At 38.4% G+C, this 18,563-nt stretch overlaps 2 protein-coding genes across 7 annotated transcripts in view; one reads left to right on the top strand and one right to left on the bottom strand.

Moving 5' to 3' along the window:
• BBS12 (Bardet-Biedl syndrome 12) overlaps positions 1–9,157 on the bottom strand; it is an 87,597-nt gene extending 78,440 nt beyond the window's left edge. For 5 of the 6 annotated variants that reach the window (XR_009503367.1, XR_009503365.1, XR_009503366.1 and 2 more), the window contains exons 1-2: positions 9,069–9,157; positions 1,779–1,841 (exon numbers count right to left, since the gene is read on the bottom strand). The gene's annotated coding sequence lies outside the window, so the exon portion shown is untranslated. Of the gene's footprint in view, positions 1–1,324; positions 1,459–1,778; positions 1,842–9,068 lie in introns of all 6 variants that reach the window. The other variant, XM_059923540.1, reaches the window with a different exon arrangement.
• Positions 9,158–10,892: 1,735 nt separating this feature from the next.
• Positions 10,893–13,195, top strand: LOC132366283 (centrin-4-like). The gene is given in 6 exon segments (XM_059923853.1): positions 10,893–10,937; positions 11,060–11,106; positions 11,108–11,201; positions 11,597–11,740; positions 12,335–12,472; positions 12,670–13,195. Coding segments are annotated over 6 exon segments (558 nt in total). The 3' UTR covers positions 12,760–13,195.
• The last annotated feature ends 5,368 nt before the right edge of the window (positions 13,196–18,563 follow it).

Genomic DNA, 18,563 nt, shown 5'->3' with positions numbered 1-18,563 from the left:
TTGAACTTGTCTCTACTGCTTACTAACTGTGTAGCCTTCAGCAAGGCTTAACTTCTTTGCCCTGTTTTCACATGTGAAAAATGAGGATAATAACAGAATCTACCTCATAGGGTTATTACCAGGAGTAAATGAGTACAGTGCTTAGAACAGTGCCTGGCACATAGTGCTTTATGAGTACTTGCAATAACAATAATAAATTTATAATAGAAAACAAAATAATATTAAATAATATTAAAAGTAAAATTAAGTAATATTAAAATTATTATTAGTATTTATTATTAGTGTTTTGGATATATTACCACTCTGATAACAGTGTAGAGAACTGATTGGATGAGTGCCAGACTGGAGGCAGAGAGGCCATGGTTATCTAGATGAGAAATGTGGAAGAGGGATGCAGGTAAAGGATGGATTTGGCTATTGATTAGAATATAAAGGGGGGAAAAGTACTGTTTAAAAGGAAGTTCGAGGGCTTCCCTGGTGGCACAGTGGTTAAGAATCCGGCTGCCAACGCAGGGGACACGGGTTCGAGCCCTGGTCTGGAAAGATCCCACATGCCACGGAACAACTAAGCCTGTGCACCACAAATACTGAAGCCCACGCGCCTACAGCCCGTGCTCCGCAACAAGAGAAGCCACAGCAATGAGAAGCCCGTGCACCGCAACGAGGAGTAGCCCCCGCACGCCGTAACTAGAGAAAGCCCACATGCAGCAACGAAGATGCAACACAGCCAAAAATAAATAAATAAGTAAATATAAATTAAAAAAAAAGGAAGTTCGAGAGCAATTAGACTTTTTCCAGGTAATATTTCAGAATTCACATCTAAAACTAATATGAAGAAGTTATAAGAGAAAAACCTTAGCCCAATAGAAAGAACTTTTTAACGAGTACCCTCTAATTGAAAAGCTGTCCGCAATAAAATAACCTGTCTTGTGAGGTATGGGCTCTTAAAGCACTACAGCTAAAACTGTAGATAACATACACTTCTCTTCCAACTCTAAGACTTTATAATTCTTCAAGTATATATATATACATATTTTAATATTTTTAAAAAATATATTTATTTATTTGGCTGTGTTAGGTCTTAGTTGCGGCACGCGGGATCTTCATTGCAGCAGGCGGGATCTAGTTCCCTGACCAGGGATCGAACCCGGGCCCCCTGCACTGGGAGCGCAGAGTCTTAGCCACTGGACACCAGGGAAGTCCCTCAAGCATATTGTTTACCACAACTTTTTAAATCCAAAATATCAAAAAGCAAACAACTCTCGGAGTTTTTGCTTTTCCTCTAATGCTGGCCACAGCACTGGTAAATTTGTTCCTGTAATACCTAGATTCATCCTTGATTCTGAAGAGCTCCACAGTTCCAGATACACCTTAGGATCAGCAGGAAGCCACAGAACCTGTTGCTCAAGAGTAGCTTCCTAGAGGCTTTCAAGGACTAAGGAGAAAAGCCAGTACAGCCTAAGAAAACATATAACAAATTGTTTGAACTCAGCTTCAAAACCTCTTTTGTGAAATTTTCAGTTCTGTAAAATAAAAATAAAACTCTTGATATACTCAGGTATATCCCTAGACAGCATCAAATTATACTCTAGACTCCAACAATCCTGAGACCCATCCTGTCTTACAGCTCTCTTATCTTTACCATATTTTTGCTGTCCTCCACCCCATATTATCAATTCTCTACTTACCCAGTTAAAATTCCCATTTGTGGATTATAATCACTCTCTTGTACATAGACTCTCAAAGTCCTTGTCTCTCTTTTGGTTCATCTTACTCACCTTGCAAAGCCACTAATCTTGATGAAATCCAACTCTGTCTACTCCATGTTTACCCTGCAGCAGCTGAAAATAAACAGAAAAACATACACAACCACGCTGACTGGTGTCATTTTAAGTTCATGACTCCACACTGCAAGTGGCCCTTAATACTGCCTGGCAATCTATTTTGTTAGTCCTTCTGTCTTTTTTTTAATGGTTATTGGGTTCTATTTTTAAAAATTTCATCTACCCCTGAGTACAAAGGACATTCCATATTTCTTCTAAAAGCTTTATGGTTTTAGTCTTTTTTTAAAATTGAGGTAAAGTTCACATAACATAAACTTAACCATTTTAGAGTATACAATTCAGTGGCACTTTGAACATTCAGTGTTGTACAACCACTACCTTTATCTAGTTCCAAAATATTTCCATCACCCCGAAAGAAAACTCTGTAGCCATTAAGCAGTCCCTCCCTGTATGTCTCCCCGCCCAGCACCTGGCAACCACCAACCTGCTTTCTTGTCTCTGTGGATTTACCTATTCTAGATATTTCATAGAATCATATAATATGGGACCCTTTTTGTCTGGTTTCTTTCACTTAGCATAATGTTTTAAAAAAAATTTTTATTGGAGTACAGCTGCTTTACAATGTTGTGTTAGTTTCTGCTGTACAGCAAAGTGAATCAGCTATACGTGTACTTAAATCCCCTCTTGTTTGGACTGCCTTCCCATTTAGGTCACCACAGAGCACTAAATAGAGTTCCCTGTGCTGTACAGCAGGTTCTCATTAGTTATCTATTTTATACATAGTATCAATAGTGTATATATGTCAATCCCAATCTCCCAATTCATCCCACCCCCCTCAGTTAGCATAATGTTTTTGAGGTTCATCCACATTGTAGTATGTGTATTTCATTCCTTTTTATGTATGTATGTAGGTAGCTATCATTTTGTTTATCCATTAATCTGTTGATGGACATTTGGATTGCTTCTACTTTTGTTATTTTTACATTTTATTTATTTATTTATTTATTTATTTATTTATGTATGTATGTATGTATGTATGTATTTATTTATTTATTTATTTATTTATGGCAGTGTTCGGTCTTCGTTGCTGTGCATGGGCTTTCTCTAGTTGCTGAGATCGGGAGCTACTCTTCGTTGCGGTGTGCGGGCTTCTCACTACGGTCGCTTCTCTTGTGGTGGAGCACAGGCTCTAGGCGCGCGGGCTTCAGTAGTTCTGGCTTGCGGGCTCTAGAGCGCAGGCTCAGTAGTTGTGGCACACGGGCTTAGTTGCTCCTCAGCATGTGGGATCTTCCCGGACCAGGGCTCGAACCCGTGTCCCCTGCACTGGCAGGTGGATTCTTAACCACTGTGCCACAATGGAAGTCCCCTGTTTCTACTTTTGGATTATCGTGAACAGTGATACTAAAACATTTGTCTACAAGTGTTTGAGGACCTGTTTTCAATTCTTTGGGGGTACATACGTAGGAGTGGTCATTTGACAATTCTGTGTTTAAGTTTCTGTGGAACTGCCAAACTTTTCTGTAGCAGCTGAACTATTTTACTTTCCTACCAGCAGTGTACAAGCACTTAAACTTCTCCACACCCTTGCTGTATTAGTTTCCTAGGGCTGCTTTACCAAATTACCACAAATGGGGTGGCTGACAACAATACATATTTATTATCTCATGGTTCTGGAGCCTAGACGTCTGGAATCAAGGTATCTGCAGGGCCATGCTCCTTCTGAAGGGTCTAGGGAAGAATCCTTCCTGCTTCTTCCAGCCTCTGGTTGTTCCCAGAGGTCCTTGGCTTTGGCAGCATAACTCCAATCTCTGCTTCCCTTTCACATGGCCTCTTAAAAAGACACCAGTCATTGGATTCAGGGAGTGCCTTAATCTGGTATGACCTCATCTTAACTAATTATATCTACAAATAAGTTATTTCCAAATAAAATCACATTCTGAGATTCTGCGTGGACATGAATTTTGGGGGGGGGAACACTATGCAACCCAGTACGCTCACCAACACTTCTGTTTTTTTGTGTCATTTTTGTTTTATAATAATAGATATCCTAGTGGATGTGAAAGATATTTCATTGTGGTTGTTTTTCAAAAGATGTTCAGCATCTTTTCATGTGCTTTTTGGCCATTTGTACACCTTCTTTGGAGAAATATCTATTCAAATATCTTTCCCATTTAAAAATTGCGTTGTTTGTCTTTTGGTTGTTGAATTGTAAGAGTTCTTTATATATTCTAGAGACCAGCACCTTATCAAAATATGATTTGCAAATATTTTCTCTGATTCTGTAGGTTGTATTTTCCACTTTTTTGATAATGTACTTTGATGCATAAACGTTTTTAATTTTAATGAAGTCTAATTTGTCTATTTCGGTGTCATATCTAAGAACACATTGCCAAATCCAAAGTTATAAAGATTTAACCCAATCTTTTCTTCAAAGAGTTTCATCATTTCATATCCTATATTAAGTTAACTGATACATTTTGAGTTGATTTATGTATATGGTATGAGGTAGGGTTCCAACTTGATTCTTTTGCATTTGGATATCAAATCGTCCCAGCACCATTCATTGAAGAGACTATTCTTTTCCCCATTGATTGGTCCTGGCACACCTCTGTCAAAAATCAATTGGCAACACATGTATGGGTTTACTTTTGGACTCTTAATTCTATTTCATTGGTCTATATGAGCATCCTTAAGCCAGGACCACACTGCTTTACTCTAGCTTTGTAGTAAATTTTCAAGTCAGGAAGTGTGAGTCCTCCGACTTTGTTCTTTTTGTTTTAGCTTTAACATTTATGTTTATAATTCATCTTAAGCTGATTTTTGTAAATGGTGTGGAGTAGGTGTTGTTTTTTCCTTCTTGGATATCCAGGTGCTCCAGAATAATTTGTTGAAAAGACAAATTTAAAAAGACAGGACTGTCCTTTTGCTTTTGTTTTTCATTCCTAACACATTTTGGGAGCTTACTACGTATGAAGCAGTTTACATGCATTATGCAATGTAGTTCTCACAACAACAATATGATTAACTTATTATTGTACCATAATTAACACACACACACACACACACACATATATAAATATACTATAATTAACCTATTTTAATTATGTATCAAATGAAGAATAATTAAGTAACATATAAAATCTCATGGCTAGTAAGTAAAAGGTTGGAACTAAAACCCACATTTGTCTAATGCCAAAGTCCTATGTTATTATTACAATACTGTTTTCTGGCTGTCCCTCTACCTAGCATGATAGTAATTCACACTCTCTTCCACTGCAATTCCCACTTCCAAGCCTTTTGGCCTTTTCCCAAGCCTTGTTTATACCCTTAACATGTATATGCCCAATTTTCTTCAGGTGTCAGAGTCTCTGTTTATGTTTTCCTTTCTATACTATGTTTAAATCACAGCATATCACTGTATGAACGGAAAAATCATAGAGAATTTAGAGCAAAAGGAATAAGTCATGGGCTATTTCAAACTTAGTCTATATTTAATTTATGTGAAAAACGTTTCCCAGAGAAGGTATGAAATTAAACAAAACTAATCTACAAGCAAAAAGTCATATATAGCTGATTAGCAAAGTTAATATTCAAGAGATCTGTCTCAACATTTGAAAAATCTATTCCAAGTTTCAGCAGTAAATTTTTTTAAAAACAGTCTTAGCATTCCCAAGTTTAGAAGAGTTCCTAAATGATTATTTTGAAGAGATTACAATTCACTATAATTAACATAAAATAAAAACTCAAACAAGAATTCCTCTTAGAAGAGACAGTATAAAAAGGTAAAGACCGTAAAGAGGATGGCGAAATAGATAATTGCAAAGATGAAAAATACCTCTGGCAACTTTTCTTGGCACTGAACTGACACGATCTGATTCTTGTCTGCTATACGTCAGCACCAGTGTTTTCCACAAACAGCTCTCCGTTTCATTACTGGGATCCCTAACAACTTTACTTGCCACCTTAATGTTCCTTTAACTTTTTAAGTGTGTCATAGAAGAGCAGAGTCAGACTACTTGACCGAGATTTTTGACATCAGAAGTAGCCTTCTTTTCCTAAAATCACGTCTAGTCTTGTCTAAGGTACTTGGCTTCAAACACTAAGATATGCAATGTGTTTCAGGAGCTGCATTTTAAAAAAAATTAATATTTTCTGACAAGTATGATTAGCTACAAAACGAAGGGTTTGCCTGTCTCCAGTCCATTCCCAATACAGTCTAGTCATATCACTCCACTGCTTAAAAACCTCCAACTTAGAAAGTAAAGATTTTACTCCTCTGTCTGTCACAGGAATCCCTTTAAAAAATTAACTGAAATGTTTTCACTCCTCGGCTCAAATATCTGCAAAGCCTTCCCATTTTACTCGAGTGAAAGTCAAAGTCCTTACGACGCCCTAATAACCTGTACTCCTCCCTCTTACCTCTCTAACTCTCCTACTACTCTATCCCTTGACCGCTCTGCTCTGGCCTCCTTTCTGTTCCTGGAACATGCAAGGCATGCTTCCTACCTGTGTTTCTGTTCTACTTCTTCCCTCTTTCTGGGATGCTCTTCCCCAAGAAATCTATTGTGTCACAGCTTTATATAATTATGCAAATCTCCCCCGTTCAACAAGGCCTATCCTGAGCATCCTATTTAACACTGCAAACTCCTCTTCTCCCTTTACATTCTGGATTCCCTTTATTTGCTCTAATTTCTCTTTTCCCATAACATTATCACCTTATAAAATAATACATACTCTACTTATTTATTTACTATTTATTGACTATGTCCCTCTGTTGGAATGTAATTCCCAGGAGGGCAGTTTTAGTCACTGACGTATCCCATATACTGATAACACTGTCTGACACATTGCAAGTACTCAATAAATATTTGACAATGTGGTTTTCACCACATTTATTATCTTACATTTAAGTACAGAACTGAAATAAGACTAAACAGATGCCATTGTCAGTATTCCTCCACCATAAATTTAAGGTTCTACCACCTCTGGAGTCGACATGATTGCTATTTGGCACTGCCTTGGTTGAGGCCCTTTAATTGCTTCCAAAATGGTTCCTCCTTCACATGGTTGTCAGAACTATCTTTGAAAAGCACAAACCTAATCAGATCACTCTATTGCCTAAAACAACTATTTATCTTAGAAAATAAAGTCTTTACCTAGGTAAAGGTGTCCCATAATCTGACTTCAATCTAATTTATAAGGCTCATCTTCCACCTTTCCTTATAAACCCCATGATCTAGTCACACTACAACATACATTTACTTTCATTTCTGCACATACTATACTCTGATTTGAATACCCTACGCTTTCTTCACCTTGGCAAATGCTATATATCTTTCATGACCCAAATGCCACATTTTTGATACAGCCTCCTCCAATGCCTCAAGAAGTAGCACCTCCTTCCTGGACTGCCAAAGTACTGTCTACACACATCTACTAAAGCACTTAGCACCCTGAATTAAAAATACTGTATTTATGTCTGTGCCTATCTCCCCCACTACTCTGTGGGTTCCTTGCTTTCATTCATCTTTATACTCTACACTCAGTTCCTTTCAAACTCACCCAATACATGGCATAGTACATGATATGTAGAAAGCATTAAATAAATTTAGTAGATTTAAGAGTGATAATAGGTTTAACATTTTTCTAGATTAATATTATTAATGTTCTATAGTAAAATTAGATTAGTAACAGCTATTTTTCAAGACTGAGTACTTCCTACCTAAGACCTAGAAACTGCAATCTAAGCCTATAATTGAAAAATCATTTTCACTAAAAGTTAATGTCCCAAGTATAAAAGCCTAAATCACAGAATGATGTAAAAGCAGGTGAACACACTATGCAGCCTTTTAGTTGCCATAAGATCAAACTTGATCCAGGAGAGCCTAAAAATTAGAATTGTTTCTACATATTTGGTCATTATTCATTTCTGGTCTCAGAAATCCCTTTAATATTAGTAGTAAAGAAGAAATATATATTTCTAAAACTAATCAAGAGCAACTTTCTCAGTGAGATTAATGGCCTGAAAAATCAATATACTATAATTAAGTGACTGAATATTTTACTTAATTCACGAACTATCTTGAATTTGCATCATTTTAATTTTCACTGGGGTAACTTTTCACAGAAAAATCACTTCTGATATTAGAATAACTTTACCTATTTTCCAGAATCCTGAGGTTTTGTTTTTTGTGTTTTTTTTTAGATCAATTATTACAATGCTTGGGTGTCTGCCTGGTATAGAATGTGAGCAAGAAAGGATGATGGTTTTGGAAAATGTGCCATGTTTCAACTAACTAAAGTAGGAAAAGTGATTTGGGAGACTACTTCAAGAATGTACTTTGCACATTTTTCTTTCCTTACCTTCAAGGAGATAAGTGGGATAAAGGGAAAAACCTAGGCAAAACTTAATGTTCTTCCTGAATCCACTGTTGGAGAATCCAGGATGATTTTTAGAAAATAAAGTACTTACTCTAGAGAAGGCACTGCAGGAGGCATAAAAAAGAGTCCTGATGTGTAAGTGATTAAACGTAAGAAGTTTTAAGAGACTATCACCTCTTCATTCCTACCACCTCAGTCCTTCCCCCTCACCCTTTAGCTGGTCCCGGACCAGATTCAGAACTGGGCAGAACCAGCAAGTCTGGCCCTTTGGCCAAGAATTTGCTTTGGTTTACAGCAGTTATATGGGCATCTGAATCTCCACAGTTCCTGAGTCAAGTGGATTTTCAGGCTACCTATGTCGGACTCAGTGCGGATCTATGCTGGATATATTTGGAAAACAGGCCAAATCTTGGGATTCAACCAACTGAACGGCTGTGGGTGAGAATGTCGGGGGCGTGGAAAAGTCTGATGGTGATTATGGGTGGGTCCAAAGTCCAACCCCGCAAATAAACGCTACAACAATGGTAAAAACTCTTTCCTATGCAGGGAGTCTTCATGTGCATCCCAAGACCCGCACTGCCCCCGTGCCCACACCACACCTCTCCTGTAAAGAATTGCTGCCTACCAGGCCAGAATCGCTGTGAACCAAGGAGGAGGGAAGTCGCTAAAGGCCAAGCCCCAGGCACTGTGGAGGCTGAGGGATGCCTAGCGGCGCAAGGTAAGGGCGGTCCCCTCCGCCTCTGGTAATCCGGCCGGTAAACCGAAGCTGGACCAATTCACCAGACCCACCAGGCTCTAGAGTCTCATCCCTTCCCCCGGCCCCAAGAGGTTAGAAAAGCAAACAATATCTCCCCACATCTCCGTCAAAGACTTAGCAGTTGGTAGAAGCACCTCGCTACGAACCTCGCTCTTTTCTCCATCCCTACGGGAGGCTCCAGTTCCCCGAAGTTCTGCCTGGCCACTGGGACGCCAAAACGCCCGGGGGAAGAACCTTCCCTTCCGGTTCGCATTTTGCGCAAGCGCGCCGCGGGCCCAGCTGGGCTAACGGATAGTCCTGGTTGCTAAGAAACCCTACGGAAAGTTCCGCTTAACGGTAGCCAGGGAAGGGCAGAACGTTACGCTATTGGTAGAGAATAGAGAGGGGGCGTGGCCTCAAGGACCTTCTTTTCTGACCATTGGGTGGGATGACTGTCAATCAGTAGGGGCAAGCCTGGGTGGGTGGGGCCGCAGAGAGGTGGGCGAGAGCGGCCTTAGCAACGGCTGGCGGCTGTGAAGAGTGCCGTTGGGCTACGCGGCGGGCGGGTGAAGCCCGGAGGTCCCAGTTGAGGGCGCCGGGCGGGGACATGGTGAGTGCGAAGCTGCAACCACTTACTGGGGCTGGGCTGGGGCTGAAGTTTCTCCCCGGCACAAGGAAGGAATTTAGTTTATGAAATGTATTTTTCGCCTCCTTTCATGATCCTCGAGTGTCATTAGTAACCCCTCCCTTCGTCGCCGAATAGAAGCGCACTGTCCATAACTCTAGAGACAGAAGAGCGGTTCTCCAGTTCATTTTTTCCCCTCCTCAACCCCAGTAACCGCTACTACCAACGGTGTTGGAGACAGAAACCGCTCTCTAGCCAGAAATGAATTGAATACAGAGAATAAGATGCTTTAAAACCGTTGGAGGGCCTGGGCCTCTAGGAAAGACATCCAGAACTCTGAAAAAACTGGCCGGAGGAGCTACGAACTCTGCCACTGGAACTGTTGAAGACGAGTGTATCTGCAGTCCAGGGATCAAGAATCTGCTGCTGCCACAACCAGTCTTAAGATATGTGAAGCTGGCGTCTAGATACACGGGACGTGGAGTCTCTGCCACCACTGCTTAACCCAGAGCTGGAGACAAGATACTGAAATGAGGCTGCAGAAGCATCCCAGGAGTAACTCTGGGACCTTGCTTGCCTGCAGAAAATGGCAAATAGCAGGAAGATGACCTCCATCTTCCCCAGATACTGATAGTTGGTCCAAGACTTATTCTTCTCCAGGTCTCTGGAGTAATTTTTCACCTGGAAAATGTATTTTTTCATTTCTCAGTCTCTGCAACATAGAAAAGTATGTGAGAAGGTGGGAAAGGAAATGATGTTCCAATCAACCATGTCTCACAAAATAAATTTTATTATGAGACATACAGGCAGAGATGAAAGTAAATACGTGTTAAACACTGCTGTTCAGATATACCAAGTAAGGGACTTCCCTGGTGGCGCAGTGGTTGAGAATCCGCCTGCCAATGCAGGGGACACACGTTCGAGCCCTGCTCGGGAAGACCCCACATGCCGCAGAGCAACTAAGCCCGTGTGCCACAAGTACTGAGCCTGTGCTCTAGAGCCCGTGAGCCACAACTACTGAGCCCACGTGCCACAACTACTGAGCCTGCGTGCCTAGAGCCCATGCTCCGCAACAAGAGAAGCCACAGCAATGAGAAGCCCGCGCACCACAACAAAGAGTAGCCCCCGCTCACTGCAACTAAAGAAAGCCCGCACGCAGCAACGAAGATCCAATGCAGCCAAAAATAAAATAAAATTTAAAAAAGATATACCAAGTAAGGCCAATTGTTTTCTGACATAACATCTACTATTCTAGCATGTCTTCTTTGCCTCTTTTCCCTATCAAAAGTCACTAATCTGAAGGAAAAACGTAAGCTGTAAAAAAGAACCAGGCTTTCCAGCAAGATATGAATAACTAAAAGCACAAATGTTAGCAAAGGGAAAGGGGGAAATTCTTGAAGTTCATTATATGGTAAGGAATAGGATACTTGAATATGTTTATTATATTTAGTTAGTTCATCATTAACTCTTCTGGTTCTGGTACTTTTTCCAGTTACACAGTTTATCTTTTACCCACATGTGTATTTATTACAGGCATCCAACTGCCGCACAAGTTCAGGCCAATGGAAGAAAAGAGCAGCAGAAATTGAATGAAACCCAAAAGCAAGAAATTAAAGAGGGCTTTGATTTATTCGATGTTGATGGGTCTGGAACCAGAGATGTGAAAGAATTGAAGGTTCTGAAATTACTTCTAATTCCAAAACATTTGAAAAACTATCATTGTTTTGTTGCAATCTTTAAATCTTTCTTTAACAGTAGCCTTCTGAAAGCTTGATATAAAATCTCTTCAGTGCAGACACCTACCCCTGCAGTGTACATGCCTGGCCTGCATCAACAAAACAGTATCTTGTTAAGCATTTTATTCTTGTTTTATCAATGAGTAGGCCAAAGCCCATCGTGTGACAGTGACGTCCTATGGCACGGTAGGATTGGAACCTAAGCCTGCTGACCTGACTTTCTAAGTTTAAGCCTAGTCCATAGTGAAAAAGAGAGAATCTAGTAATTAATAGGTAGTTTAAGAGCTAGGAATGAGATTGTGGCTTATTATAATTTATTTGCTTTCTATTTCAGATTGCAATGCGGGCCTTAGGATTTGAACCAAAGAAAGAAGAAATTTAAAAAATGATAGCTGAAATTGACAAAGAAGGAATCGGCACCATTAGTTTTGAAGATTTTTTGGCCATAATGAGTGTAAAAATGTATAGTAGTGATTTTGTTTTTCAATGAAATACAAGCAGTAGCCTTCTACAATTTTTGGCTGAAGCAATCAGAGGAAGAATTGGAACTAGGTCTTTAAAGATGGGTAGGATTTAGATAGATAGGAATAACAAGATTAAAGATGTTTTCAGGGTAGTAATGAAGACTGTCCAGTGTGGAGAAGAGGTTTTTTGTTAGGAAATAATAAGGATATATGGCTGGATAGAGAGAACGGGGCCAACATTTTTAAGCCTTGAAATCAGCAAACAATTTGAGTGCCTATTTGTGTCAGGCACTATCCTAGGGAGCATTGAATGAGACAACCTCCCTGTTCTCTTGGAGCTTACATTTTTGAAATGGATCTCAGTTACTGAGGTTAATACAAGATAGATTCTCTTTATCACCCTGTGGCTCTTCCACTTAAATAAACCCTGAGTTTCAATACCTTGAAGGCAGATGTGAATGCATTGGAATAATTGTTAAAAGTCAGAGCAGTAAATAGAGCTCAGCTACCTGCTGTATTGCTGTTCTAGACCTCAAAGACCTATACATCCAGACTGATCAACTAAATAAATGAAAGACTAATGACATTTAGTTGTTTCTGTTTTTAAGAGTGAAAAAGATGAAAAAGAAGAAATATTGAAGGCTTTCAAATTATTTGATGATGATAATACAGGAAGTATATCACTAAACAATATCAAGAGGGTTGCTAAGGAACTGGGGGAAAATTTGACAGATGATGAACTTCAGGTAAATTTTACTTATTTGTATAATTATAATTTCACATATAACTTATATACAATTATAATTTATAGTTATATTCTTTAGTTGTATTAATAAATACATTTAAAATAAAATTTGGTTTTGAGTATGTATTTGAATGTTCATTTATATCATTATTCCTTTTTAATAGATTTCACATATCCTATTTACATTTCATTTTACAGGAAGTGCTTGATGAAGCTGATCATGATGGGGATGGAGAAATAAATGAGGAAGAATTTTTGAGAATGATGCAAAAGACCACTCTTTATTAATTCTGTTTTTTGTTCCTTCTGGAAAGTTGTTAACAAATTTGTATTTGTTATAAGTTCCATAATATCTGTATGTATTCATTTTCAGTGTTTAGTTTATGTACACAAACTGGTCTCTTGATATCTAGTCCATGTGAGAAGTTACACGTTTCTACCAATATCTTGTTAAATCTGTAGCATCAAGAAACAAAGGAAATGTAGTGACTTCCTTGAACCATGAATCTGAGAACACTATTAATTCCAAGTGCTATTTTTAGAGCCCCAGGGTCCAAAGACTTAGATTTTTTTTTTTTAATTTAAGGAAATCAGCCCCACATCATATGAATTTGACAAGCAAGCCATTACTTTCCCTGTTACTTTCCTTTTGTGCAACTCTAAAAATGATGAACATTTGCTTTTTAACCAATTATTCAGATACTTAAAGCCTTAAATAAAACTATCTGGCAACTTCATTATTTGCTAATTTTCTTCTTATAAAGAAATTCAAAGGAGCACTTATATCATCCAGATTTCCCCATACGTTTGACCCTATAAGTTAGCATTTATTTAATACCTGTGTCCTAGGACAGGTGCTAGGGGTTTTACATATATTATCTCAGTTACTATTTAGAAGCAGTAGTATTAGCTCCATCTTACTATATATGAGAAAACTAAAGTTCAGAGAATTTAAATTTTAAAATTGCTAATTTGCCCATAGATGATAAAATATGGATTCTAAATCTTATAACCTTACTCTTCATTATGTTGCTTCCCTGTGGATAAAAACTCTCAGGATAATTGTGTGTATTTTCTAACTCATATAATTCTATGACCCTCTTGTAATTTAATTTTATTTGTTTTTTTATGAAAGAGCCAAACTATGGGGCGTCTTTTGACCCCCGCTGGGCCGCACAAGAATGGGCCTTGGGCCTGGCACACTTCCTTACCAACAGATGGAATCCTTACAGCTTACGCTGGACTTGTCACCTTGTCTGTAATTATCTTTCCCTATTTCAGACTCAATGTGTACTACTTTGTTCTGCTGAAGTACATGTGTCATATGGCACCTGGCCAACCCCAGTGCCTATCTGTCCCCTTTGGGGAGAGGACGGGGTTCTTCTGTTGCACAAGAAGGGTGTGTGTTGGCCAATTGCCCTGTGTTGGCTTCTGGGAGGGACCTGCTGGCTATAGGAAACTGACAGTCACTACTGAAGCTGATCTTTCTCTGTCTCTTCTCTATTCTAGTAAAGCACTGTTCCAGCCAGTACTTAACTGCATTGTGTTTTCCTTAGCAACTCCGATACCAAGATGCAGTGGGCAGAAGTGCTTCAGGTTTCTGCTCCTGATAATAGGTAACAGATGCCACTTGCTGGACAAAACTCTTCCTAAAATCAAGTACATGGTAATGGTCTTTGGAGCAAGAAAGGCTGGTAGAAAATGTTACTTTAATTGCCCCACCTAATTTATTTTTAGTTCAACTGAAATGAAGACTAAAGTTTTTTGTTTTGTTTTGTCAACACAAGAGAGGTTTTTATTTGATTTAAGCTAGGTTGGCATATGCTAATGAATGTTGTTAAGTGCTTCACAGTATTTTTAATTCCTAATTATGTAGCATTTCCTCTAGACTAAAGAACGATATACCTACTAAACATGCTTCATATGTGAAAATTATGGCCTTTAAGTTGTTAAAAGATTTATATTTTTAAGTGGGTAATACACTTAAAAATACACATGAACAAGTTCAAAGAGTTCTAAATAAGTCTCCTTACCATTCAGCCCCAGGTCTCCTCAGAGATAATTATTTTTACCAGTTTCTTATGGATCATTGCAGAGGGTGCATATACCTATGCACATGAATAAAGAATAGATTTTTTCCCACAAATGATAGCATACTACATACATTGTACATATTAATATTTTCACTTAATATATTTTAGTGATAGTTCCAGAGCAATGCAAATAAAATGACTCATTCTAATGGCTATATAATATCCCACTGTAAAGATTATATTTTATTTAATAGTCTTCTATTGGTGGACATTTTCTTTATTTCTAATCTTTTCCTTAATATCCTCATACATAATGTCTCTGTATAGATGTGAGTATGTCTGTAGAGTTAATTCTTACAATTGAGATAGTTGGGTCAAAAGCTATATGCATCTTAATTTAAACATTTTTTATTTTGATAGATATTGTCTTCTAAAAATATGTTTGCCAAGTTACATTCTTAATAGTATATGAAAATGCCCATTTTTGATAAAGTATTACCAAACTTTTTGATTTCTGCCAATGTAACAAGTTGCAAGTCATATCTCATTGTAGCTTTAAATGTTCAATTCTATTATGAGAGGCATTGAGTATCTTTTCATATTTAGGATCTATTTTTTCCTTTCTGTGTATTGTCTATCTGTGTCCTTTGCCTATTTTTCTGTTGGATTTTTAAAAATTTATTGATTTCTAGGAGCTCTTTATATACAAAGGAAATTAATATTGTCATATGTGTTGCATGTATTTTCCTGTTTGTTGTTTGTCTTTTGATTTTAATTATGGATCAGTTTTTAAATTTTAAAAAGTTTACTTCATGAGATTATTTCTATAGATGTTCAAACTATTGTAACAGTAAGATGGCAATGATGTGTCTTTTATCAGTATTTATTCTCACAATAACTGTATTTGTCCTACCAGACTGTAGTCTAATTCTGAGAGTTAAAAAGTGGGGGACAAGGTGATTATTTATCATGCCATTGAATTTTCCATTTGAAAAATAATCATCTTTACTTTTGAGATGAGATGATCTGGATTTAATCCAATGCTGGAGTAAGGGAGAGTTTTATAAGCATTAGATCTGTTTGAGTTTGCTTTATGTTTGACTAAGGCACTAAAATGCCTCAAACTCTAAAAATGGCCCTGGGAATATTGCTAGAAGAGGAAAATCCAGGACCAGGCCAGAACTCTTGAGCTATTTTGGAACATATTCAGGCTTCTATGACTGCTGTGGCAGAAATTAACTCCTTAAGATGAGGTGAAATTTGTTGGGGTATTTGCATCTCAAAATGTTTCCCTATTAAAAATACTTTTTGAGGGCTTCCCTGGTGGCACAGTGGTTAAGAATCCGCCTGCTAATGCAGGGGACATGGGTTTGAGCCCTGGTCTGGGAAGATCCGACATGCCGTGGAGCAACTAAGCCCATGCGCCACAACTACTGAGCCTGCGCTCTAGAGCCCGCGAGCCACAACTACTGAGCCTGTGTGCCACAGTTACTGAAGCCTGCGTGCCTAGAGCCTGTGCTCTGCAACAAGAGAAGCCACCGCAACGAAGAGTAGCCCCCGCTCACTGCAACTAGAGAAAGCCCACGCACAGCAACAAAGACCCAATGCAGCCAAAAATAAATAAATAAAATAAATTTATTTAATAAAATACTTTTTGAGATTTATAAATTTTGTTAAAAAATAAAAAATTGAAAATTATGACTATTATATGGTTTCACAGTCAAATAAAGGCAAATAACATAAGATGATAAGGCTTAAAAGGCTTGAATCATTTTAGCCAAAGATCTTAGAATTCACTTACTTTTATTCCAGAACAAATTCAAACTTACCTAGTTTTCTACATTTTCCTTCCTCTCCTGGGAGCAAGATCAAATCCAACAGTATGTGGACAACTTAAGAAGCTGTCATAAAGGTGGTCGAAATTAGAATAATGCTTACTAAAAGAAAAATCATTTCAATCACTAATCAACATCAAAGTTTTTAGATTGTCTGCTAGGTAGGGGGGCTGTGAAGGATACAATGAATTAGATGTGGATCTTATTGTGTCTAAGTTGGCTGGTAGTTCATGTGGTAGGCATCTTCTGAAGTGGCTCTCAATGATCCCAGTTTCCTGGTATCCTTACCCTTGTGTAATCCCTTTCTTTAGTGTGGAGTAGATCCAGTGATTGGCTACTAACGAATAGAATATGGCAAAAATGATGGGAGGTCTCTTACAATATTAGGTCTTAAAAGACGTTTACTTCTCTCTACTGGCACTCTCTTGCCTTTTTGTTTGCTTGCTCTGGTGAAGCAAGCTGCTGTGTTTTGATCTGCCCTATGAAGAGAACCACATGACAAGGAGCTGAGGGCAGCCTCTGGCCAACAGCAAGTGAGGAACAAAAGCTTTCAGTCTGTCAGCAAGGAACCAAATCCTGCCAGCAACCATTTGAAGGAGCTTGAAAATGGATCCTTTTCTAGTTGATCTTTGAGGTGGACTGCAGCCCCTGCTGGCACCTTGATTACAACCAGTGAGAGACCCTGAAGCAGAGGAGGACTCAGTTAAGCCACATCTTGATTCCTGAACTTTAGAAACTAAGATAATAAAGGTTATTTTAAGCTACTAAGTCTTGGAGTAATTAGTTACACAACAAGGGATAACTAATACAGTCCCCCATCTTGAAACTTGTGTGTTGACTTCTTACCAACTGGGTTACTAGATATACAAGTAACCAAGTAACAATTACAACTATCCATACTAAATATAGAGGAGATTAATTAGACTTAGCACATGATAATATAGTTAAACAGCAATACCATTCATTAGGGTGCTACTGTTCTCTGACTACTCACTTTCAGCCACATATCTGAAATTCAGCCAGTTTTCTACCTAATATTTGTAGCTTGGTGTCTTAGTCTGTTTGGGCAGCTATAACAAAATACCACAGAATAAACAATAGAAATTTACCTCTCATGGCTCTGAAGTCTGGAAGTCTGAGATCAGGGTGACAGCATGGTCAAGTAAGGGCTTCTTCTGGATTGCAGGCTTTTCATTGTATCCTCATTGGAAGGGGCTAGGGAGCTCTGTGGGCTCTCTTTTATAAGAACACTAATCCCATTCATGAGGGCTGTACCCTCATGACCTGATCACTTCCCAAAGGCTCCACCTACTAATACCATCACCTTTGGGGGTTAGGATTTCAACATATGAATTTGGCGGGGGGAAACATACACATTCAGATCATAGCACTTGGATATCATGAGGAATTCAGCCCACCAATGAGAGGACCCCTAAGAACTTTATTATAAAGTTCCATTTTGCAGTTCCTGCAACCTGAAGCTGTCACTCAAATGACCCTTTCCTTAGAGCCATTGGTTGGTATAGATGTCCTAGAGTTCTGACTGATATTTTAGTTGCTAACAAGCAGGTGTTGGCAGTGAAAGTAACTAACTACTGGGCTTCAGGCAGCGCTAAAAGTGGGGTGATTTCAAGGTTGGTGCTGATAGAATCTTGGCAACTACAAAAGCAGACCGACAAACACCTTAAAATGGATGAAAGTACATATTGGATGGATCACCATCAGGCCTAGGAATCAGCAGCAAGCCAAGGATACAAGAATATGTAGCAAAATCTAAACAATTCTTTAATTATTAAAGAAATTGACTCTGGAAATTAAAATGCTACTTCAAAGAAAACTCCAGGTCCAAATAGCTCGTTGGTGATGTCTGCCATTTAATAAAGAGGATATTTAATTCTTCCAGAAAATAGAAAAAGAGGTAACTCTTCCAAACTTGGTTTGTGAGGTCGGCAAAACTCTGTTACCAGAAGCTACAAGGATAATGCATTTTAACCAAGTTAGGTTTGTTTCAGATAAACAAGATTTGTTTAGCATTTGAAATTTGATCAATGTAATTAATATATCACATTTTAGAATAGAAACCAAAAATGATGTAATCATTTCAGTAGGTAAAAAATCTCATACTTGACCAAACTTAACCTCCATTCATTATAAAAGTCTGTGGCAAACCAGGAATAGGAGAGAATTTCTGTTAACTGTGTGAAGGTATCTTCAAAACCTACAA

The sequence above is a fragment of the Balaenoptera ricei genome, chromosome 5, assembly GCF_028023285.1.
Source record: "Balaenoptera ricei isolate mBalRic1 chromosome 5, mBalRic1.hap2, whole genome shotgun sequence".
In the NCBI taxonomy this organism is placed as follows: domain Eukaryota; kingdom Metazoa; phylum Chordata; class Mammalia; order Artiodactyla; family Balaenopteridae; genus Balaenoptera; species Balaenoptera ricei.
Note: the sequence above shows the minus strand (reverse complement) of the source record. Positions and strands in the feature narration are given on the sequence as shown.